General features: G+C 39.0%; 1 protein-coding gene and 1 long non-coding RNA gene across 8 annotated transcripts in view; one reads left to right on the forward strand and one right to left on the reverse strand.

Moving 5' to 3' along the window:
- Positions 1-19,256, reverse strand: LOC306830206 (sodium channel regulatory subunit beta-4-like). Its single transcript, XM_079353524.1, has 5 exons — positions 18,395-19,256; positions 7,708-7,871; positions 6,350-6,569; positions 6,032-6,161; positions 1-5,089 (listed from the first exon to the last, which is right to left on the reverse strand). The coding sequence occupies exons 1-5, from the start codon at positions 18,486-18,488 to the stop codon at positions 4,996-4,998; spliced, it is 702 nt and encodes a 233-aa protein (XP_079209650.1). The 5' UTR covers positions 18,489-19,256; the 3' UTR covers positions 1-4,995.
- A 4,694-nt stretch (positions 19,257-23,950) lies between these two features.
- The window catches only part of LOC306830253, a 35,508-nt gene continuing 34,812 nt past the window's right edge, over positions 23,951-24,646 (forward strand). For 6 of the 7 annotated variants that reach the window (XR_013779943.1, XR_013779944.1, XR_013779945.1 and 3 more), the window contains exon 1: positions 23,955-24,291. This is a non-coding gene — a long non-coding RNA (uncharacterized lncRNA). Of the gene's footprint in view, positions 24,292-24,646 lie in introns of all 7 variants that reach the window. The other variant, XR_013779942.1, reaches the window with a different exon arrangement.

Raw genomic sequence — 24,646 nt, forward strand, 5'->3', positions numbered from 1 at the left:
AGTATTTCAATCAACATTTTATTTCATTTCTGGTGTGTGTTTTTTTTTTAAAACAAGTCAAAAGTTTGAGGTGCATAGTTATGAAGGAAGCATGAGCAATATGTTCACAAACACATACAAACAGCAGGACATGAAAAAGACAGTCGATTCACGACTCCTGTGATATGACATCAGCTTTGGGGTTGTGTTGAACGAACTGTGAGGAGCGGCAGGAGTTTGATGCAAGATTTCAGCTTATTATAAAATGCAGTTGTGTGTATGTCTGTAGCATTAGATAGCTTATAGGATAAAGTGATGAGAGATTTTTTTTTCATTTTCATTACGATAGGAATTACATCTACAGCCATGTTACATTTACAATAAAAAACGTTGTACCAGTATTTCAAAATGCAGAACCGCAGTGAGAGAATTGTGGAGAGGTTGGTGTCAGTCTGTGCTTATACTGCAATAAATCTCTTAACCTGCTAGCCTTGGTCTTTAATAATAAGGTTATCACTTTTCAAAGAGTTAAAAGGAGGAGGCAGTTTGCTAGATTTGTGGTAAAATATTGACGCACAGTGTGCATCACAGTTTGCTCTCTGAAACAAGCAAAGTAGGAACACATAGCTCCTTTTTCATCTCATTGTATTAATCTCCCTCCATGATCAGGTTTCTAGTAAAGTTTACTTTTGTGCTGAACTACACCAACATGAGATCAATGGTTTGATCTTCTGGTCTGTGTGGAATGTCGAAAGCAGACGTCAGACTCTTGACTTGGCAGTGTGAGTTTCAGCTGCTAGAAATACAGGTTTTTAGTACAGAGCGATATCCTCCACAATTTAGTACTGAGACGCCTTTAAATCAGCAGGAGAGTAAAACAAACGTGTTTTTTTTTGTAAATGTCAGTGTACTAAGAGAGAGAGTTTTTTTTTTGTTGTTGTTGTTTTTGTGATAAGAGTGTAGTAACAACAGCAGACGTGAGACTCTTGGATTGGCAGTATGAGTTTCAGCTGCTCTGGCAGTAAGAGCAATACTAACTCTAAGGAATTATTGTGGTCAGTCAACGTTCCTATGTCACTTTGTTATTTTAGTCATTAATATGACGGTAGCACTCAGACTGGGACTATTCAATGTTCACTGTAAGAGAAAAGTTGATAGAGGATTTGTGCAAGTGCAAATTGTCGCATGTATCCTGTTCCTTAAACATTTTATTGTAAACTTGCACACAAAAATCACCCCTTATGAATGTAGTTAAAATGCACAGAGGATTCAAATGATCCAATCCAGCTAGAAGCAATTAGTGTAGCAACAATGTCAACTCTTATTTATCAGCATAAAATGTGTAGCCATGGAGTTGTATTTATATTTTTCTCCTCAGTTACAAACTAAAATCACTGCTTTAAGCCCAGTTTAAACTGTCATGATGCATTATCTTATTTAAGATGCATCGACTGAGTGCATGTTTATATTCTATGACTCATCAGGGGCCACTGCTGTAGTGAGCCAGACCTTTGCATGTGATGGCATTTACCACTAGGTGGCAGTGGCACTGTGTTGACTTTGCTGTTCTGCACCAAGGCGAAGGGTCCCAATGTAATGTACAGGCCTTACTCAGTACTGCAGCAATCACTGCGAGCAAACTGCTGAGTTTAAGTCAAGGAAGATTTTATAAAGGTTTTTGTTGTTGTTTTTTTCAGAATGTCCAGGCAGTTTGCAATGTAGAAAGGGCCATATGTGATTGAACAAAAAAAAAAAAAAAAAAAAAAAACACATTTAAAGAGTGAATGCATTTGGCAATTCATAATCCAGGACACATCTATGGTTTGAACTCTCTCCTCACATATCTGTTTTTGGTCTATATTGGTTATTTTCTCTTTTTTTGTTTTCTATTTTGCTAGTAGTTTCACTTTAGGAAAAACAATTGAAGAGGTGAGCAAATTAGAGATAATAAGCAATCTCTTCAAAAAAAATAAAAAAAAATAAAAAAGTGATGCAGTGTTGATGGACATATAACCAGGAAACATTACTAAAATCCACCTAGGGGTTACAATAAAGAATGAGGACACATCTACGCAAAATTAGCCACAAATGTTCAAGAAATGCATCACAATCTCTACATGAAACCATCTACAAGATTTGTTATGCTAGGTCAGGGTTACAACAACAGACAGATCCACTTCACAATATTGCTTTTCCCTACAGGAAGACTTTGGATGTACATAATGTATCCTCTTTACAGAGGGATCTATACATTACTGGCTAGACAAGGAAGCGATTGTGTTTGTGTGTGTATATGTGTGGTGCTTCCTTATATCCATAACATTCACATTTCTTCGACACAGCAAGTATACTGTATCACTTCTAACACTGCACAGTCAGTTGCAATGTTAGAATATTACAGTTTTTTTTTTCCAAGGCAGATAAATGCAAACATATGAATCTAATGTTTTTACATTAGTACATTGTAGATACATATATCAGTACAATGAACGGTGTCTTGAATAAACACAGTTGCCATCACAGCCAGTCCAGACACATCTATAAAGTGCCTTATAACAGGTTATTGCATAATCTGATGTCTGTCTTATTGCTTCCACTGAAAGCAAGAAGGGAAATGCACTCCAGTATGAGAGAGAGCAGCAGGCTGACACAAAGTGAAACACTTAGAAAAATAAGATTACATCTTTCTATAGAGCTCTGTTCCAGTGAGACATCATTAGACAATGTTAAATCCATTTTGACATATTTTTCCTTTTAAGGTTCTCAGTCAGACTTGAAAAAACCCCCCACAACATTAGGTTTTATGTGAACTCTGGAATCATTTAACAAAATAAAGGACAAATCAAAATACCTTACGTGATTTCCTGTTTTTTTAAACTGTGGTAAAGTGCTGTATTGCTTGTATCCAAGGCCAGTGTACTGCTCTTGTCTTACCAATCAGGCTCTTATTATGTGAGTTTGCTTGTAGTTGAGTGTCTGTGGCGTTCAGCTGTCATCGCTTTTCAAGCTATGTGTGACTGTGTGGCAGCTCATGGATGCCAATAGACATCTGAGCTCTATACGTCCTTCAATTTTAAAGTGATTGAATAATATTTTGGCTTTTAGATTTATATTCTTTTCTCTTAAAAAAAGGAAAAAAAATACTGTGAAATTTGAGCACTTTTTACAATTAACATTTGTTAATTATTCTCTGAGCTCCCTCACTCATTGATCTTTGCAAAAACTCTAGTGCTAAAACACTACTTAGATAACAAACTTTGACCCGCCACCTTCAATGCTCAGAATATTTAGATCATGTCACAGCAATCTTTCATCAAATTAATCTTTGAACAAAGCAAACACTGGAAGTATTTGCAAGTCGAGTAACACAGAATAAGACAAATGCCAAATAAACGGAACCACTGGCCTATTGAGATATTAACACATTCATTTGATAGCAACATTAACGTTTCATAGATTATTCTAAATATCATTTCAAAAATAGTTTTTGGAAACTATTCCCTGACAGAGTCTCTTACATTTGTTTTCAGTGATCCCTCCCAATGATGGGCTTCCAGTATGACTGAGCCCTGGGTTTTCTCTCTTGTCTTATTATGCAATTAAGCCATATCGATTTTGTGAACAGAAATATGTGGATTTGAATCCTGTTAACTTTTGTTCACCCTTTTTGCAAGTATTTTCTCGAAAAGAAGAGCCACCTTCCAGAAACCTTGACCTGGTTGAAGTGGGTAAGGAAAGATGAGACATTGTTGAGAGGTGGGTGTGAAGTGTTGATTGGGACCATACGTCGGCACAGAGACATGTTTTGGTGCTATAGACAATACTCTATGAACTGCAAAATATACTATACTTATATGAAGTTATATAAAATGCGCACATGCTAAAAATGCATTGATTATTTGTCAGAAGCAGCATGATTAAGTTCATTCCTTTCTATAGGGAGCTGGGTAGTCAGGGGATTGTCTTTGATGAGGGTTTAGGTTTTGTTTTTTCGATATTTTCTGTGGTTTTTATCCTCCCACCAGCAGAGGGAGCGGAAGCAAAACAGGCACCTGTGTTTCATCTAAAGCAAAATAATGAAAACCTGTGCAGAACTGGATCCCTGAGTCACCTTAGAAAGCCCAGTTGTCAGCCTCAGCAAACCAAAAGTGAGTCAACTTCTGCTGTCAAGCCTTAATGAACCAAATAATCCCACAGTATGTCAAACCTGGACCATGGCAGCAACTGAGTTGGTGGTTAAAACATCTGTAACAATAGCTTTAGAGATATCAACTCGTGGATTTCCTGGTTGTAATCAGAACACATTGGCTGAGAGATGATGGCTTTAAATCTATGTAATAAAAAAAAAAAAAACAGGTGGATATGGGTTGGGTTGGACAGAGGCTTGCTGTTCTTCAGCTGACATCGTGGCAGTTAGTTATGGCATTAAAGTGTGAGTGTTCCCGAGGCCAGGTTTGCTCGGGTCCAAGTTTGACCAAGACTTGTAGATTACATAGCCTCATGATTTCAAACCAAGCATTATCGCTTTGTCGCTTGTATTCTAAGTCTCAGATTTGACCTATAGATAAAGACCTGAAAACAACTTAGGATCTGTTTAGTACAAAGACCTTTCTCTAAAATTGTGTCAAAGTTATTATTAGTCAGAGCACATGAAAGTAAAGGCTTCAAAATAAGAACCAGAATGGCAACATTTCAAAGAGAGCATGGAAAGCATATACATGGAGACAGTTTACCCAAGACTCTGTGTTAAGTGTTTGGTTCCAGTAGCATGAAGAGCAGAATTTGACACCAGTGGCATTGCACTGTGCAACAAATGGGCTGCCATGTAGGTGAGAGTGATCCAGGCCTATGCACATTTCACACCTCTTAAATCTCAAGCATGATTTAAAATAGACTTTTACAATGTTTTAGTTAGCCATTAGTAAGATATAACAGTCCACTGATAACAGCATCTTCTCTGAGCGTGTAGTTGTCCTAACATATATACAAACATACAGACGTACTTCTGCATTCTGCTCATGCCTTTGGTGTCCCTTTGTTGTCTGCTTTGGCTCCTGTAGGTCCATTTTCCGTGTTGTCATTCCCTGAGGAGCTCACCAGGCACTCTTTACTTCAGAGGGAGGGGGGGCAGAGAGAGCAAAGATTAAAATGGAGCTTCACCCGCAAAGAGAAAACATAAGAGTGATAAATCCTATATATTGATACTGCAGGGATTTTTAATGCCCTGACCCTCGCAGCCCCATATGATTATCTTGTGCTGGAACACAAATTGGAAATACATCATTAAAATGACTCTGAAACACATACAGAAGAATATTAAGATGGCTAATTTAGAGTCTTACAACTTGATGGCTCTGTATGAAGTTATTATGCGTTTGTTTTTTTTCTCTACAATGGATCTCTGGGGGAAAAAGCTCAACTCCTCTGACAGAGAATAACAACTGGGTGTTGAAACCCTGAATAAATGTCCAAAACAAGAAGAATGACAAGGACAGCACTCCTCATCATACCTTTAGATGACACACTGATATTTCGAGCAGTTACGCTTCTTCAGAGTGTAACAGGATGTGCTGCCAAATTATTGATAGGAATGTATATATATATGTATATTTTCAGAGTATATGGTCCAATACAACTAATAAATTGTCCTGCTTAATAATGCAACACTTGTTTGTGAAAATATCAGCTGACTAATTGATTATGGTAATGATAAAGTTTTATTAAAGAAGCTTTGTGATGGTCTCTGTCAAGTGAGCATTTTCAACAAAAGATGAAAGCGGTCCTCATACCTCAACATATGTTAATTTTTTGAAGCAAATATTTGGGCAACATCACTGTAACTAATGATACAATTAGTTTAAATAAAAATACAGACCTTTCATCATCCAGAAAAAAGGAAAACAATGGTGTATGTTCAATGCCAAAAGTCAGGCAACATGGCATGCTGTGATGTCTGTTTCATCCTAATTGCCATCTATTAATAATCAGAATTTGTATTTTCCTTGTTTTGCTTTCATGTTCTATCATGTCTGTTCTCATTGGGTTTACTCACTTCTTTTCATCATCCTTCAGCAGAAAGTGAACAACCAGGGCCTTAATCACCATTACACAGATAACCAAACCAATGACTCCACCCACAACTGAGACGATGATAGTTGTCAAAGTGTTGTCAACCTCCTTCACTGAAAAGAGAGAGAGCACTATAAGTGAAAAAGTCGAAGAAAGATGAAATAAACATATTGCAATAAAAAGTCAGGAATGAAAATAGGACCATTATTAAGAATTCATATAGATGTGAAGATGCAAGCTCCTTGCAAGCATGGCACAATTTACAGTAAGGCGTATGGCAGGGAGTGCACATGTTACATACTTTGGTCCACAACTATAAGAGTGTAGATAGCACTGTGGTTGCGATTCTTCTCTTTTGGGTTTCTGGCGAAACAGATGTACTCTCCCTCATCTTCGAAGGTGATGTTATAAAGCAGGATGGAGATGTTGCTGCTCTTGGAGGAGCCGACAAACTCCACGCGCTCATGGTAGACAAGGACCTTTGGCTCCACACCCTCGATGTGAATAACAGCTTCGCATAACTAAACACACACACACACAAACACACACAGTACATGTTTGTAGTTAGATACACAGAGAAGAAGTCAGATGTTTGCATGAAAGCACTTCTGTATCTGCTTGTGTTAACATTCAGGTTGTTTTCACACACATGGCTCCTTTACTTTGTTCTGATTCAGATGAGAAAGTGATACTTATTTCCCTTTGGTCATTTTGTGGTTACACTGCAGTATTGTAAAGCGGGCAAAAGTACACATCAATGCAGGGCGGTCCGTATGCCATTACGCCACAGCCTCCTCTCTCACTAAGTAAGTAAAGGTAAAAAAAAAATCCATGCTCCAAAAATCCAAAAATCCAAATCACTGCTCTTTTATGTTGCTGAGCATTTTAATGGCCCAGTCTGCATCCCTAACTTTCTGCATTGACTGTTTAATGACTATACTCACACGTCTGGCACTACCTCAAACACCTCTGTACATGCACATGTAACTAGTTTCTAGAAGGTCAGCACTTTTGTTTCTAAGGCTCTCTAACTGTTTACAGGTCTCTTTTAATCAGCACATGTTTTCTCTCTTTCACAGGTTATGTACATTTATGCTATTTTTAAGTCCAATGCTAATGTTAACTGCACAGGTTTAACCTGTAATTATGTTTACTCTTAGTCACATAGGGGCTCCTAAATCTTGTTTGGGGATTATTGTATACAGAGGGGAGGGGGGACAGCGGGTGTGTATTGTAACTAATGTCTTGTGTCCTGCCTGTCTGTATACTGCTACTGGATGCCTATCTATCTATCTATCTATCTATCTATCTATCTATGCCTAGCTTAGTCACACTTTACATTTTGGGATGGCTCTTAGTGAGTTAAAATACCAACAGAATGAAAATTGTGTTGAGCAGCAAGGATGTTAAACATCAAGTGAATATTTGGGCAGATAAGCATATTTTTTCTGTTTTAATTAAGTTAAAAATCTGGTGATGATTTAGAGGTTTTAAACACTTTGGTGGTTATGGTTTAATGTGTGACCCTGATAACTGGTGATTTTGAGCTGAATGCCTCTGAGGGTTGCTCAAAACTTTTTGAAAAAAAAAAAAAAAAGGGTCCATGTGGCTCATGCTTGATTATGAGGCTCATTGTGTGTTTGGTCCTATATGCCGTACCTTTTCCATGGTTCCGTTGTTATTATAGTGCCAGTTGAAGTAGAGGTTTTTGATTCCAATGCAGGAGGAGTAGGTGCAGGGCAGCAGGACTGTTGAGCCATTCATTGCTTCAATTGAGGAAACTTTACCTGTCGAGACCTCCAGTCCACCAACACTCCACACGCCTGAAGCCAGAGAGAAAGGCGAAAGCTCAGACAATAAAGCAGACACAAACCAGAAAATCCTAAAAGACTCAAACTGAGTACTGCACTGGTAAAAAAAATAAATAAAAAATGTCAGTGACTGTTAAGGTTGTGTTACATCAACAATATGGGTACCGATGACAAATCTTAAAATAATGCTTGTGTGCTGGGTTGATGTAGGATTACTGCTAAAGATGAGTGCTGCTCATGAGTAATGGCATTACATGGTTAAGTAGCTTACCAACTGGAAGCATAGCTCATGAAATGACAGCTTCCTGCTCTCCACATACTCAATACTTGACATTAAAAGCTGTATATTCCATCGTATCTGTGTAAAGCCAAAGGATTTAGAGTGCTAGATCTTAAACAAGTGCTTTAAATAGCATGTAGCAGGATTTGAAAGCAATATGTTAGTATTTCAAATATATATATTGATTGTAAATGGTTTTCTCTTCCTGCTTTTAGACTGCATATGAACACCTAAATGTGTTTGTATTCTGTGATAAGACTTTCCAGATGTTTTCGTTTCAATGTTTGGTTGGTTCAAGCCCTTAGGGGTCTCTTTTGTCCCACCTGTGCATTTTGTACAGCTTTTTCTGTATTATTATTTATTCTTTCTTCTACACAAATAAAAATAAGAGAAAATTAGTTATTTGTTGATTTAAAGGTGCACTCTGAAGTTTTGGTATAGAAATGTGAAAGTTGGAGAAATGTAAATATTCTGCGGTTCATGTTTATACCTCTATACACAAACGGAGGAAAATGTGCTCACAGGGATACTGTTTGAAGATAAAATGCAACGCAAGACGTTCTGATGGGGGGTCCGCAACAGTTAAACCGTAACTCTGCTGGTAGACAGTATTCCAGGGAACCATTTTTCACGACCTTACCCAATCAAATTTCGCTACCTCACCTGCATAGTGCAACTTTAAAACGTTGCAAAGTGCCGTGATTGACAGATTTGTAAACAAATACAGCCGTGCTGTATTTTTTTGCAGTGCTGCGTACAACACATTTTACAACCATTTTTAATGACAATTGAAAAGTCTGTTTTTTGATAGCGGAAGCAGCATGACATGAAAACCTGGACTCTTCCAAAGAACTGGTCAGTCTGTGATTCTAAATGGGAATTCTGTCAGTGACAGTCTAAGGGGCATATTGGCTTTACTTTTGGATAATGGTAGGAGGTGGAGACCTAGCATTCATGAATCAGTGTTAATCAGTCTAACCCTTGATCACCAATTATTCAAAGCAAATGTTATCTCAAGACTATTTACAAAAGCAGGTATAGAGCTTACTCTTTGTTAAATGATCTACAAAGACCCAACATGAATCCATCACGAGCAATAAGAAACATTTAGCAAAGTTAGAGCAACAAGGACAAACTGCCTTTTAACAGGCGGAGACCTGAAAACATCCATAACAAACCTTAATGTAATTAACTAGTTCAACCTGACAGCCCAAGTCTTCATTATTCAGTTCAGGAGCCTAAAGGCTAGCTTACAGGTTACTGAGAAACATCCTAGTTATATTAATAATGATGCAAAACATGACAGTTACAGATAGATAAGAGATGAGAAACAATTATAACAGAGCATTTATAAAAGTATATTCAATATAAATAACCTGTATATACTGTTCCATCTGTCATCTCTGAAAGCGGTGACCATTGTTGACCCTCAGAATGTGATACTGCATCATATTTGATTATGTTGTATATTTATATTTACTTTGAGATGAATGAATATCTGCAGGGGATGGGAAGAAAAATCAAAGCTATTGATAAAAGTTTATGTGAACAATTTCCCAATTTAAAATGAAAAAAAAATGTAACCTGCCTATTTAAATGATTAAATTGTCTGAATTGTAAAATCCCTGTCAGTGCATTTGTGGCTCTTGCATGCTAATAAGTCAACATCAACAGCACTGAAGTGGAGGACAAAATCACCTTTTTTTTCTCCATACATTTGTTTTCTTGTGACAAAGTATGGCAAGACACAAACCATATTGTGAATTTTTAATTTTCTCCATATGATTTGGTTCTGTCTGGATGGACTCTGAGGGTTTCACAGTGACAGCTGCAACGATTCCCAGACTGTTGCTCCGATGTGTCTCACACTCTTGGGGCCTATTTATAAACACTCTTCCCCACACTGACCTGCTCGGGATCACATTGCACTTGGACATGATGCAAGAAGTGTAAGAGAACATACTTGTCCATATGTTGTTGTTTCTTACTTCAAAAGATTTACATCTGAGAGCGTGGGTCACCTATGGTTAATACGTCTGCCCTATGTATAGAGGTTAAAGTCCTCCAAGCAGGCTGCCTAAAATGAAGACCTAAAAAACAACATGCATCTACATACATGCTTGCTTACATTCTTACATTTACAGCTTGTTAATAGCAAAACAAAGCACTGGAATCCCTGGGGTCTTATTCAGGAAATGAGCACATTCAGAGTAGACACTCAGTAATCAGTTAGAGCGTCTCTCTTTCAAGTAAAGCTGAATTGCCTTGTTTAATTCATTTATTTGTTTATTTTTGCAAATGTTGGCACTGTTATTCTGCAGTAAACTATTTCAAGTGAATGTTTCCTAATTGTTCCATATGAAGTGTAACAGTGGGCAAACTGAGAAATACATTTAAATAATCAAAAAACACTTTAAGTTTAACACTATTGACTCTTCTCGCTCTCTCTACAGCAGGCTTTCTCGACCTTGGGGTCCCGACTCCATGTGGAGCCGCATACAATTCAAATGGGGTCATTTGAATTGTGTATTTCTTGATCAATAAAAAAATACATTGTATATTCAAATATATTGAACACGTGCTAATTTGGACCATCGCAAATGCCAAAACAAAAACCTTTATGTCGTCAGACGGCTGTCAACTCGTCATTGCTGTGTCACCTATGTAGGATTTTTATTTGTTTAGTAAAACAAAAAAAAAAACCTTTTTGATTACACAGCTAATTGGATATTGTTGTTTGTAATACAAAATAAATACATTACATTTAAAATACATTTTTGTTTTATTGTAAAACACTGTGGCTCTTTGTCTGACAGAGTTGACTAAAATCCTCAGCTGCAGAAAATCGTATTTCAGAAAGAAATGGTTGGCCCGTACGGGTTTATTAGCCATGTCTTTTATCTTTTAAAATATACAGACAGACCTCAGTTATGGTCAGGTCATTAAGTAAGGATTCAAAGAGTTACTTCCTGATATGATGTGCCACTTGCTCTTCTACTAGCTAGAAACTTACTGTTTGTGCATTATTAGAAATAATCAAAAAACTCCTTGAAGTAAAAGAGCATCATAAGGACTCACAGATATCCATGAATTAATAGTTTATTAAGATTATGTCCATCAGTTGTTCTCCATTAAGTAATCACTGTACTCTTTCAGATTTGATGAGGATGCACTCACAATCTTCCCATTACCAATGCTAGTAGTTAGTTCTGTTTGTTTCCCATTGTTAAGTGATCATTAGATATTCTGTAAATCTTGAAGAGGATTTAGCCACAATTTACCAATTGATTAATGATTAACATTAATTAGTAGATAGTGCCTTATTTGTTCCCTTATGATTGTGTAAACGTGTGTGTTCCCTATGATTTTAAAGTCAATAATAGGCAATAATTACAAATTAGCTCCACCAGTTAATTAGCGACTTCTATATATTCTAAGAAACGACAAATGTATAATTCAGAGGGGTTTTAAATGTTGGATATTGTCTTTCAAATGAGTAATTTGACAATCTTTTGTTTAATTTTGGCGTATGGATGCTTACATTTTTAGTACAAGATCTATTAATTCCATTTCATGTTGACACATAATTGTGTTTCTGGGAAAAGGGAGGTGTTCCGGGCATGTCCCTCCAGGAGGAGGCCTCGGGGTCGACCCAGGACACGCCGGAGAGACTATGTCTCTCGGCTGGATTGGGAATGCCTCGGGGTCCCATCGGAAGAGCTGGAGGAGGTGTCTGGGGTGAGGGAAGTCTGGGTGTCTCTGCTTAGACTGCTGCTCCCGCGACCCGGCCCCGGATAAGCGGCAGAAAATGGATGGATGGAAAAGGGACAGCGTGTTTATGTTCCGTGGCCACTCGGTCCCCAATAATATACACGCAAATACCTCCTTTAAATCTAAAGTGAAAGTTTGATTGCAACAGGTTGTGAACCACTGCTCTACAGTATTTTAGAGATTTAACATACGGTGTGAGTTGTAGTGTGTCAAAGCAAAGATCAAACACAACAGTCACTGAGAGAATCCTGCAGCGTGTCGCAGTGTTAGTTTTGCAAACATTCAAAATACCAGAGATACTGTATGATCTTATAGATATGATACTAGATAAGTAACCAGATGTGTTCCCCCCCCCCCTCTCCTTCTACTTCCTCCTTTGCCTTGTTTTTCCCCACGCTTAAATCCCCTTATCCCCCCTGAACTGACTCCTCCACATTATGTTCCGTATTATTTCTTCAGAACAGGAAACAGATGTGTTATTATACAAGCAAACTGAGCACACGAAGTGGTTAACAGACCTCAGATCTCGGGAAGAAAACAATCTGCCAAAGTCTTGTTGCATGGATGCACGTCTCAATGTTGCTCTAAAGGTACAGGGTTAAAAGCCTTGTATTTCAACGTGTGTAGTGTGGTGAGTAATAAGGCAGTCTTCATAAGTGAACACATCCTACGTCCTGTGTCTGCCAAAGAACATCCCAAAGACAAACAACCTAACACTGCTTTTTTTGAGCATTTCTTTCTTCGTATTAAAAAGCGACAAATCACAAGACAAGTGTTTAACTTTATTTCGTATTTAACAAATAGTCTAACAGCATTTTCAGCATTATCAGATCAGATATCCTTCAGTTTTGCTCGAAAAAGAAAAAGTATCCTGATCGTGCTTAGTTTTTCAATTTTGCTAAGCCCCTTTTTTTCTCCCTTTTCTTCAGTTTTCTAGATCTCTGCCCTACAAAGCAAAAAGGCAGTAACTGCAATTTTGGTCAAAAATGAGTTATTATCATTTTCGTGACATTCATTGCATCCTTTATTATGTAACAAAATATCTTGTCTTAAATGTGTATCGTTTTGGAGAAAAACATTTTTTTTTTTAACAGTAACTGCAAAAAGCCCGAGTGAAACAAAGCAAAAACACAGTAAAAGCCATTACTGTTTTCTTGCTTTGTTTCATACCAGTTACTCATGCTTTTTATTACTAGCCTACATCTCAACCATGTTACTGCACAGTGATGTCACAACTTTAATTGAGTCACACAATGCTGTGGTCTATTCCAAATGAACTGTCCCCATTTGGGCCTTCATGGAAAAATTGAAATGTGAAATACTTTTTAAGCAGCCATGTCAGCACCAAAACACTGACCAAAAATGGTCAAATGGCTTTGGGCATAGTATATCCATGTTCAGGAAAACAAAGGATTCCAATTATTCTAAATGCAGCGTATCTAACACAAGCTGTGATGAAATGTTTTTTGAAGAATATGTAGTTACTGCCTTTTCCCTTGGTATTGTGGCACATTTTTGGTAAGCAATACAAAGCAAGAACACAGTAACTGTAAAATGGGGTAAAATATCAAATAAAATATGATGATTGATATATACAAAGAATAAGCTCATATAAAGTAACAAAAATGCCACATGTCCAATAATATACCTACAACTACTTAGGCTGGACGAGGTGATAACTTTAGAGTCATTTTTCTCAGTTCTGCACTCCGCGTAGTTACTGCCTTTTTGCTTTGTAGGGCAGATCTGCTCTTCTGTTTTCTGAGTCTTGGCCCTTTCATCTCGTCATCTAACACTTTATGTGTACCTCCCCTCTGCAGTCGGTGGCCTGTCTCCTCTACTCTCAGCAACAACTCATGCCATTTGGCTTCTCATTGTTCTTCTCCGTCTCTGACTTCGCTCTCTTTTAATGGGCTCTTACTATTTTTATTTGCAGAAGATGACAGTTTATCTCTCACAATTATATTTAGTGTCTAATCACAGCCTTTTGTGTCTTACTAGCTCAAAACTTTTTTCCAAAAGGATGCAAGAACTACAGTGAGGAAAGAACTATTTTAGGAGCAGAAAAAAAAACATGCACAATGATATTTTAAATGTTTTACAATAGCCGTTTCTTTACATTTCCTTTAAGCTTGTTGTTAAGTTGACTTACTATCAACAATTACTGGGCGGTGTCACTCAGTGATTCTAAGGTGGATCCAGAGGGAGTGATAATGACAAGGAAAAGAAAAAAAACGATCCAAGGGTGAGCCTCTCGACTTATAGGCATACTCAGTGTGTCTGTAACCAGACAGCAAACACAATCATGTGTTACTTATCTGAGAGGAGTGTCCCCCACTATGTCTACAAATAGATTTCACTCTTCCGTCATTTTACACCTCAGCTCTCTAGTATCGCTTTTAAGCGTCGCCTTTCCTCTTCTCCAGTCTTCCTCTATCTTTTCAGTTTGACTCACATACTTTCTACGTTATGTACTTGGCTTTGTTGTGTGTCTATGTGTTTTGTGTGCATAGTTGGCTGGAATGTGATATATTTAGCTGCACTATCAAATATCTCTTTGTTCCAGTAGGGAAATATCAATATCTGAATAACGGATGGCAGGAAAAGCAACTACAGTACTGCATGTGTATCTCTGTGTGTGTGTGTGTGTGTGTGTGTGTGTGTGTGTGTGTGTGTGTGCGTGTACGTCCTTGGCTGGCAGTCAAGGTGATACGTTTTTTTTTTTTTATCTTATTTTAAGTAGGCCAAAGATTGGAGGGTTAATGTATTTCCGAGTGAACCCATAGAGAACTGACCGAGGACGCCATTACCTCGGTGAGAGAAAGACAGACAGATAGCCAAAGAGAGAGAAAGAGAGGGATAAAAAGTAATGTAAGGGCGAGCTAGGAACAAGGAGATAATAGTCCGCGTGGAGGAGCAAAAATGAAATGGGGAAGCGTTGGTAATGAAGAAGGTAGAGTGCGTAGGAAGCGACGGAAAGGTTCACGAGGGATGGTTATTGAGAGAGACGAGGAGTGAGATGTCCTCTCCAAGGTGAGGCAGTGACAGCAGAGCAGAAAATTACAGCAGCAGCCAAGTAACTCTATCAACAGCCGTCAAGGTTGTCTCATGTTTACATGTCTGGATACACGCATGATGTAATATGATAGTAACACAAACAACTCACAACATGGGATATAATTATCACATTAACATGCCTGATAGTAAACACGTGTACAGACAACTTCAGCAACTCAGCATTTCCTTGCAGAATTTCACAACCTCTCTGCAGTGTGTATATTCTCTGCTAAAAAGCTGTTGCTTAACCCAATAACATAACATAAAGCGCCACGGACTGAGCTTTGTTGTATGTCATTGCAATGGTAGGAATGTTTTGGACTTGAGATATTTTTTTCTGATTAGTTCATTTGCTAATTGCTCATTTACAAAAATGACAGCTTGTTACAGCACTGCTATCTCTTTGTAGACATTCATGCTTGATTGGGTTTGAGGCTTTATACAACACTATCACAGACAGACGTAGTCTTTGAATGAGACAGATTCGACAACATATTGCTATCAATTATCTATTGTATCGCAAGTCCCAAATAGGACTAAATGTCCGAGTTTTTTTGTGTGAAACCCCTCATTTCTTCTTCATGCCAGATGTTCTGACTGTTCAGTTTGTTTCACTGACTTCATTTCCTGGAAACAAAGGACCTACTGAGAGAGTTTACTGGAAGGTAGAATTCTCAGAAAAGATGGAGACAAGAGAACCGACTGTGTCTATGAAGACACTGCAAGTTAGTTGTTTTGGCATTGATTGATAAATACAGTTTTCTGCAATCTCATTTATATTCCATTTGATCTCACATGGGGTTGTGATCTAAGGAGAGGAGAGCCTGCAATAAGCTCTCTAAAGTACAGGAAGCAATCTTGTTCAGGTTGTCTGGGATCCATCTTACCAGGTAAGATCTGGGTTTCAGCTGAGTAAAATGTGTAAAATGTACCAGAGCTTTAACGTATAAACAAAAATAAGTTTTTTTTTAATGTATATTCACATCAAAAAATTAAAAACATATGAATCCAGATTGTTCACAGATTATTTACAATTATTTCCGGACATGTGCTCAGCTTTGTTTGTCAATTTGGCCCCAGCTGCATGTGATGTATTAAAAAGGTACACTTCTTGTTGCAATTAAAAATAAAATAAAATGGGTAACCTACTTATTAAGAAGTTCCCAAGGGTGAAGCAACACAATGAAATATAACACATGCCATCCTACTCCCAAACAACTATAATCAGCTGAGAGGAAGAAACTCATCTTGGAGTGGTTAATGTGGGCCTTGTTTATTTTTCTCGGCGGAAAGGTCATTTGTGTTCTTCCCATCAGTGACTGCACTTTCCTAATATACAGTAAGTACCTTTATGATCAAATGTAAATAAGTAAGGAAGTAAGTAAAGTTTTATTTATATAGCACTTTTTAAAACAGCATGTTACAAAGTGCTTAACATAACAAGTCACAGTAACAGACTTTCATCGTATGACAAAAGCATTTGTACACATGCACGCCCACACACATACACACCGTGCACTGTCCTGATTTCAGCAAAAGGCCTGTTTATACAGGTGAGTTTTTAGGAGTCGCTTGAAGCTGTCTATGGAGTCAGATGATCTGATGGACTGGGGGAGACTATTCCAGAGGGCTGGGGCCAGAAAAGCAAACGCACGGTCGCCTTTTGTGGATAAATTGGAGCGGGGGATGGATAGAAGGTTGAGGTTGAGTGGCCGTGAGGTTGAGTAGAATGAAAACAGGAAGTTGGTGTTTTCAATGTTGTAATTACTTCGTGAAAACGACCCATTGATATGTGCTCCTCAAATGAAGAAGATTAAGACAGAGGTTAAGGGACAACAATTGTTTTTTTCATTGTATATTGTTATAGATTGAGCATTTTCATTTATTATTTTAGCAACAATTTATAATGGTCGCAATATCCACCATTAACGGGTTGCTTATTAGCATGCTAATTAGAAACATAAGGCTGCTTGTCAGTCATTATAGTAACTATGTGACCATTGGTAATGAGGAGTATAATGAGGGTTAACTCTTACTTTATGGTATATAGACTATGGTCATGTAGAATGATGTAAAATACCCCTTTACAATGACTGATAAGCAGCCAGCATGATGTTAAATAGCATGCTAATAAGTAGCTAGTGAATGGTGAATATGGTGACCTTGATCATAAGGTTAACCCTCATTTGTTATTACTTAACAAAGTATTTTTTTTTTAAATCAGGTCATTTGGTGACAGCCATATGTAACATCATCACATCTGTTGACTGAAAAGAAGTCATTCGTTCTTACAAAAACCTCAATGTGTTTAGAGTCACAGCAAAGAGTCAATCGTCTGTTTGTCAGGGATTATTTTCAGGTTCAACGTGAATGAGTTATGTGACTCATTCTGGGAAATAGCTTCTTTCTTCATGTCTATGTTTGTCAATATCATGCTATCAATACAATAAATACATTTAAAAAATGTCAAATTTCCAAGTCAAACTTACAATGTATGCAAAGACAATGTTTCGAAAAGAAGACCATAAGAAAAAACATAACACATACTCAGAATAATAATGTCTGAAATGTCATCATTCCATGATCATCATTTTACTGGGAGTTTTAAGTGTAGTTATTCACGTGCAGCCTTTGCCTTTATTTGTACCAATCTGTGCTGAGTTTCCAAAGACATGAGAGCTGAGAGGAAATGTTGGGATGTGGGGGCACTGTTCAGCGCAATAACAAAACCAGGGAGTGTTTGAGCAAAAGCACTGCACTACTACGTCAGTACCAGTAATACTACAAACACAAAGATGTGAACGGTGGTTATAAACATGTTTTTGATTTAATCTTTTATTATATTGACATAAGTACTAAAGACATGTACAATTTTAATTTATTCTATTTTATTCCTTTATCTTTTCTTTGTGCAAATGCATTAAGAAGTACACGAAGACACGTTAAGAACTGTTGGTTCTTATTCTGCTTAGCAACCAGATATTCAACATCACCAAGTTCAGATCAGACAAGGGTTTAATGTTGCTGACCTTGATGTTCTCACTAATGCAACAAGTAAACGTCAGTTGTGAAATCACTTTTAGCCAAATTTAGCACATTTTCGCTGAAGGTGGGAAAAGAGAAACGAGAAAGGATGGTTGAAGCAGAAAGCAAAGGTGGCCTGTGTTGACATGGGGCACAACCATGTCTAATTGCCCATTTATTGAGACAAACCCAACTGGGCGTGAGACAAAATATGCAAAGGTGCTTAAGAGGAAGGTGAAGAGGCCATAGATGAAGGTTTTAATGTAACAACAATTAGAGGGATTTACACAACACAGAGTGGCAGTGAAACAGTTTAGAAGTGTGTTTCGGTGTTAAGTAGAGCTAAGATTAAGCAGAGAGGAATGACAGGGCCCCTAAAGATTTAGAGAGAAGTATAACTCACCAAGCAGTAGAACAACTGCCAGCCCAGCATGAAGTAGATCCCCTGATCTCTGCCGACCAGAGACACTTGAACCGGTGCTGTCCACTGACGCCATGACACCAAGTCTGTTTGTCTATGTTGTTATATGTCTATGTGGATTTGGAGAATCTTTGTCAGTCCCGCCAGTCTGGTCAACCTGAGTCCAATCTATGCAAATGTGTGCGTGTGTGATATGTGCCTGTTTGTCTTCTGTGTCTCTGAAGCAAGGAGTTGCTGATTCTGAAGTCCTGCTCTCAGTCTCTCCTTCTCTGCACTCTGTCCCACAAATGAACAGGGGGAGGAAACGCAAAAAGAGGAGTGTAAATCTCTTTGGGGTTCTCCCTCCCGATCAGTTGTTCCCTGCGCTGCACTCCAGCAGCCTGGGGAAGCAGAGGGAGAGACAAAGTGAAGAATGCAGCAGTTCAACGACAAGTGCAGGCTCTCTGTCTCGCTCCCTTTCTGTCCTCTGTCACGGTCTCTGACAGACTCGGTGGTGATTATCCAGCAAAGGAAAGAGTGAGGCAGAAGGCAAACAGAAGAGCGGCAAAGTCGTAGTGGCGTAGCAGATCAGTGACGGACAGATCCACTGCTCCGGCAGCAGCAGCAGCAGCCAGGGAAGCAGGCTGGCCAACAAACCCCAAAAGAGGAGACATAGGCTGGAGGTGGGGAGCAGGGCACTCGAGAGGCACAGAGGGATGCTGGAGCAGAGCCAGCAACCAAAGCAGGAATAAAAAAAGCAGAAAGCGCGTGTCTCCCCAGTCGGCGCAGGGAGGAATGAGCAATAGAGGTACTGCAGAGGTAGAGGTGAAGAGACTGTGAGAGAGAGAGAGAGAGAGAGAGAGCGAGAGAGAGAGAGCGCTGAAGAGAGAGAGAGCTACACAGAGAGGAGGGAATAGAATGGGGGGGGGGTGTTGAGGTGAGTGATAGCTGCTGCCACATGCACACGCACACACACACATGCACCCAGCACAATGGCTGAGTCAGCCTTACTCGAGAGGGTCTCTGAGTCCGAGTCGGTCTGGGTGCTTCACCCATACCACATACCCCAGACTTTACTGCATCCTTTGACTGTCTCCACTTTCATGTGTCTCTTATTTCATGCTTATATCAATGCCAAGCACTGTCCCTTTGGCAGGCAAAAGCATTGGCAAGATCCGATGTTATCCACCAGTTCTCCATCAAATGATTCATGCTTTATCTCTCTCTTTCTCTCCGTCTCTCCCTTGTCAGTTTTATGGCAGGACTGCATGTTCGGAAGTGCTTGTTCAGAATTAAAAGATAAGGCGTTGAAAATGTGCAGATCAGCCATTCTTCTTTTTAAGAAAATGCAAAACCTTTTTGCATCACTGCACGTTAGTCATTCCACATTAACAGTTTAAATTAGCATATGTTATTGAAAGGCACCATGCAGTAAAGTGGCAAATCATGGAACAGTGCCTGTATTTGACATTTTCTTGCATCATATTTTGGATTCAAGAACACAAAATGTATTGCAAAAAGACACATTTTCACATTCCCATTAGCATGATTTGGAAACAAAACATCTGCATGAATCCAAGTAGGGGCTTTTATACATTTAAAAATCCAAATGTATTTAAAATGTAAGTTTTTCATATGTCCAGATACCAAGCTATTTATAATGTTGCACTCTCTCAATGACTGTATCATTAAATGATTACATTTGAGCGTTGCTACAGTCAGTATGGTTCGCATTTCATAATACAAACGATTTAGTCTTTGCACAATTCAGTGCCAGTTTCAGCCTCTGCAGAGGACTTTTTAAAAGGTTAAAAGCTTCCCGCAGGTCCCTGTATCATGAATGGTATTTGAGGAAGTATAAAGGACTGTGTCGTCTGCATAAAGATGCAGATTGCAGTTGTCTTATGAAGTGGTAATGTCATTGCTATAAATGGTGAACAACAGTGGACCAAGCACGGAACCTTGGGGAACTCCCTTTGTGATGTTGAGAAAGGCGGACTTGACATCCCCTATCTTGACACACTGGAACCTATTAGAATGGTAATTATGAAACCACTTTAAACTGTTGCAATCAAAGTAATAGTGGTAATAATTTGAGTTTTAAAGCAAAGGGATCAAGATTGGTGATTTATGTTTATGTATTTTGCATAAAGCATCAGTTACTGTGCTAGTGGAGACAGGAGTCGGGCTTAAAGACTGGTCTATAGAACTTGTAACAGGGGGAGACAGCCTTTGTTCTTTTATGAATTATGCTACTGAAAAAAACAAAACAAAAACAGTAGCATCTCAGCCCAGGTTTTCAACTAGATGACCAAATTAGGCAAAATGATGGTTAAAAACAAAGCAGATGTCATCAGTTTCTGTAATCTGATGAGGGCCATGTAACACATATATAAGAGGAGTCTACACATAAAAAGTGGAGAACCACACAATCACAGCATACCTTTCATCAATCTTACCTCAGCCTTCACACTTGTCAGTGAAGGATAGCACAAGTCCACATCTCGAATGTTCAGATTGACCTCATTCACAAGATTCATGGCTTCCTTGCCCATCAAGTGACACCTCAATTCCAAGACGTCAAAGCTCCATAGGGTCACATCCGAGGCCAATACCTCAATATACAAGTTAGACTTAACACAAGCAGGCAAGGTAATTCGTCTTTACCTCAGGTTAAGGTCTGAACGCCTTCAGTTTCTCTGGTGTCTATTTTTCAGAGGGAGGTTACTGGAAAAAAAAAACGTGGAAGAATTCTGTTAGCTTGCTTGACATTGGTGACTTTGGGCAACACTTGTTGTAGGAAGAACCATCGAACTGACAAACCCCCATGTACAATCCTCCCTCGATCTACTGTACTGTCGAACATAACTGAACCCACCATTTCTTTCCATCTACATTTTATACAAAATGAGTCATGCATCAGAGTACACTGGAAGTCACTTAGCACTCCCACTGCACTGCCACTCTGTCAGGTATGTCTGGCTGTAGGCATAGAAATGGAAGATGCCAGAACTTGGTTTTAAGAAATGTCTTTTTCCCCATTTGCTGAAACAAACACAAACATGCATTTTGATGCTTTCATACACTCATGGCTAGCCTGAACATGCTGGATATACAGGTACGTAATGGAAATATATATTTTAGAGCCTGACCAATTAACCGGCCCGCCGCTTTATGACTGGTGAATGACATTGATTCATTCACCAGTCATATATAATTCAATTTGAGTATCTTTGTATGCCACTCGCATTTCTCCTTCTGACTGTCACCAGCAAAGTGAGCTTTAGAGATTACAACAAGCATTATCACTGTCCACACTTCCAAGCCATGATGCCAGTATGTGTTAGTTGTGTTTGACAACTGCATATGAGGGAACAGCGCAATAAAGGTGTCGATACTGTATTTACATCTCTACAGACTGATGTTAGACATCGGCCAAGATTATTAGTATCCATTTTTTTTCGTCCCTTACATTGATATCTGTATCAACTCCAAAAATCTCACAATGGTCGGTACTTATATATTTGTGGTCTAAAGCTTTTAATTAGTTTCTTCTGATTTTCCTTCACTTGTGGGAACATTATCTCACTAAGAGTGGTTGAGAGCTATTCACTTAATTGTCTTCTCTATTGAAAGGGAGGAGAGAACAATGCCATTGTTTTAATTGTTTTTTTTAAAGAAACTTAAGCGTTGTTCTTTTCCTCAGCGAACTTACTCCTTTATGAAATATAGTCTCTGTATTTCTGTGATGGCTTCATAACACAGATATGCAAGTTATGGTAGCCCCACTGTCTGCTTTCTTCAAATGTTGGCATATTATGGGGATTAATGGATTCTATGAATATATAACGCAGTTCCAGATTTCAGAATAATACTTTTTGATGTTGCAAAATGATGTAAACTGCAAAACAATTTACAGAAATCTGTCTTTATGTTACTTTTAAATGGGGTTGACTCGAACACAGACTTCAGTTAATCACCTGACAACACCTCCTTCCATTTAGCAGTTGTGTAAATGAGTGAAGGGTTTCATGGTATGATTTGGTGATCGTTTAGGCAAAATGTATTCAATCATTTACTTGTTGGCTAGTTTCTAAACTGTAGCTTTACAGACTGTAGAGATGCTAAGAACTAAGAAGCTCACGCTTAACTTGAGAAAATGTATTTTATTTAACATGGATAAGACAAATAGACTGTTTCTTAAGACAAAATTGCCACTATTGCAAAGCTTATTCTATGAGACCATGGATGGCAAGTTCTGTTATGCGTTTGAAACAGGCTGAGGCTCTATGCCTTCTATTACAGTCCGTCTTTGGGAAATTGCATCCTTATCGTGAACTAGTAGCTGATTAGACTGCATTAAAATGGTGTAAAAGCATGGCCATAATGACCACGCCTTCACCCAGAAGGTAAAAAAATATTCATGCAGAGTAAGAAAGCATTGATGTTCAATCACTTCTTGTTTGGACTAAATAATTTATTGCGATAAATTGAGACCTTCATGATGTTTATTGGGAACGCCGATATGGCGATAACAATGAAACCATGAACAACCCTTCTTAAATGATCACCTGTGTTTTATTTTACATTATAGTTTTAATTAAAATATTAATAAAATGTTGATATTGACAGTTATAAAAAGATGACTAACGTATGATATCTTTCAAATTAATCTCCCCCAACTCCTTAGTTGGACGCTGCCATTGGATTTTTCCCAGCGTGTGTTTCCTATCCTTTCTGACATGATGGATGCTTGACCTCCATAACTCTCACACATACACACATGCATGCACATTTGTCAGGGGATCCATCTCTTGGAATTGATGTCAATCCTGTTTGTGTGTGTGTGTGTGTGTGTGGGGGGGGGGGGGGGGGGGGGGGGGGGGGGGGGGGGGGGGGTGGTAGAGAGTGAGATGCAGAAACCTACATGGTAAGTATTATAGATAAAGACGTAAATGTGATTTATAGAGTGAGGGTAAAACACTAACACCAGGGATACACGATGCACCCTTGTGTCTTTTCATATTCACACCATCCATAGACACATGGCATCACACGTGTACACTCACACCTGCCGCTGGAGAGGGTGACCTTGGATGCAGGGAATAGAGGGTGGAGCAAAAGAGGACATTACGTTGATGAGAAGGGAAGAGGATGTTAGGGATCAGGAGAGGAAAGAAAAGATGGGTAGAGGTTGGAAATGTGGGGGACAAGAGGAGTGAGAGGAGGAGAGATGAGGAGGCAAAGAGGGGAGGTGAGATGAGAGGCGGAGGGAGGGAGGGAGGGAAGGGGGGTGGTGTGTGGAGAATCTGTTTCTGGGACAGCCAAAGCAGTGAAATGCTGCAGTGAAGTCACAGAGCTGGTCCGAATGCAGCCGCTGAGAGACTCTGAGCTCTCCATTCTCTCTCTCTATATACCTCCATCAACCTCCCCCACCAACACCCTGATTAACCTTCTTGTCACCCTGCACTCCGAACTCCCCCCCCCCCCTCCCCCCCCCCCCCACACACACACACACACTTTTCATTTCTCCCTCCCTCCCTCCCTCTTCCTCTCTCTCTCTCTCTTTATCTTTGCACCAGCCGGTGAGTGAGCACATTTCAGAATTCGTCCTGAGTGGAGGAGTACAAGTTGGGTGGGCCTCTTTACCTCTCGTCTTCATCTCCCCTTTCTTTTTGTTCCTCATCATCATCATGTGCAGGTCAATCTGTTTTCTCCAACCATGCTTTGTCCTTTTTACTGTTTTTTATGTCAGTGGCTTTACATGTTCACGTCTCTAACTCTCCGTTCTTGCCTTTGTATTTACGTTTTCTTTTCTTTTTTTGGCTCTGGCTTGTCTGCTCGGTCGTGTGCTCCAGTTGTCAGTTCATCCGTCTGTCTGGGAGTAAGACCGTCAAAAGGTGAGTCGTCTCTGAAGTTAAAAGCAGGTATGCCGTACATGCTAAGTTCTCAAACACAAACATGCACACATATTTGTTTGTGAAAGTTACAGTCATAACAAGCTTCAGTGCTGATATGTGCAGTAGTGAGACTAGTGTAGATCATACAGCCAGCCTCCTGCTAAAGATTTGTGTTGGAAGTTTAAGGAATTGCAGTTTTGTTTGTGTCTTTTTAATTGTCGTTGTTCAGAGTCACAATACAAGTACAATGCAATGCAAGGTAGGTTGAAATGGCTTGGTAATTGTTTGACCTTCGTAAAGATGTTTACGATGACTTGTTTAAATTACGTTTCAGTACAAAAACTTTAGGAGCTGT

The sequence above is a fragment of the Symphodus melops genome (assembly GCF_947650265.1).
Source record: "Symphodus melops genome assembly, chromosome: 10".
In the NCBI taxonomy this organism is placed as follows: domain Eukaryota; kingdom Metazoa; phylum Chordata; class Actinopteri; order Labriformes; family Labridae; genus Symphodus; species Symphodus melops.

Excerpts from the sequence above, each read along its gene's own strand:
- LOC306830206 (XM_079353524.1), bottom strand. The coding sequence starts at position 18,488 with ATGGCGTCAGTGGACAGCACCGGTTCAAGTGTCTCTGGTCGGCAGAGA. Across the intron at positions 6,570-7,707 it reads ACAACGGAACCATGGAAAAG|TTATGCGAAGCTGTTATTCA; the intron begins GTACGGCATATA and ends GTGTGTGTTTAG. Across the intron at positions 5,090-6,031 it reads CTGAAGGATGATGAAAAGAA|TAAAGAGTGCCTGGTGAGCT; the intron begins GTGAGTAAACCC and ends CTCCCTCTGAAG.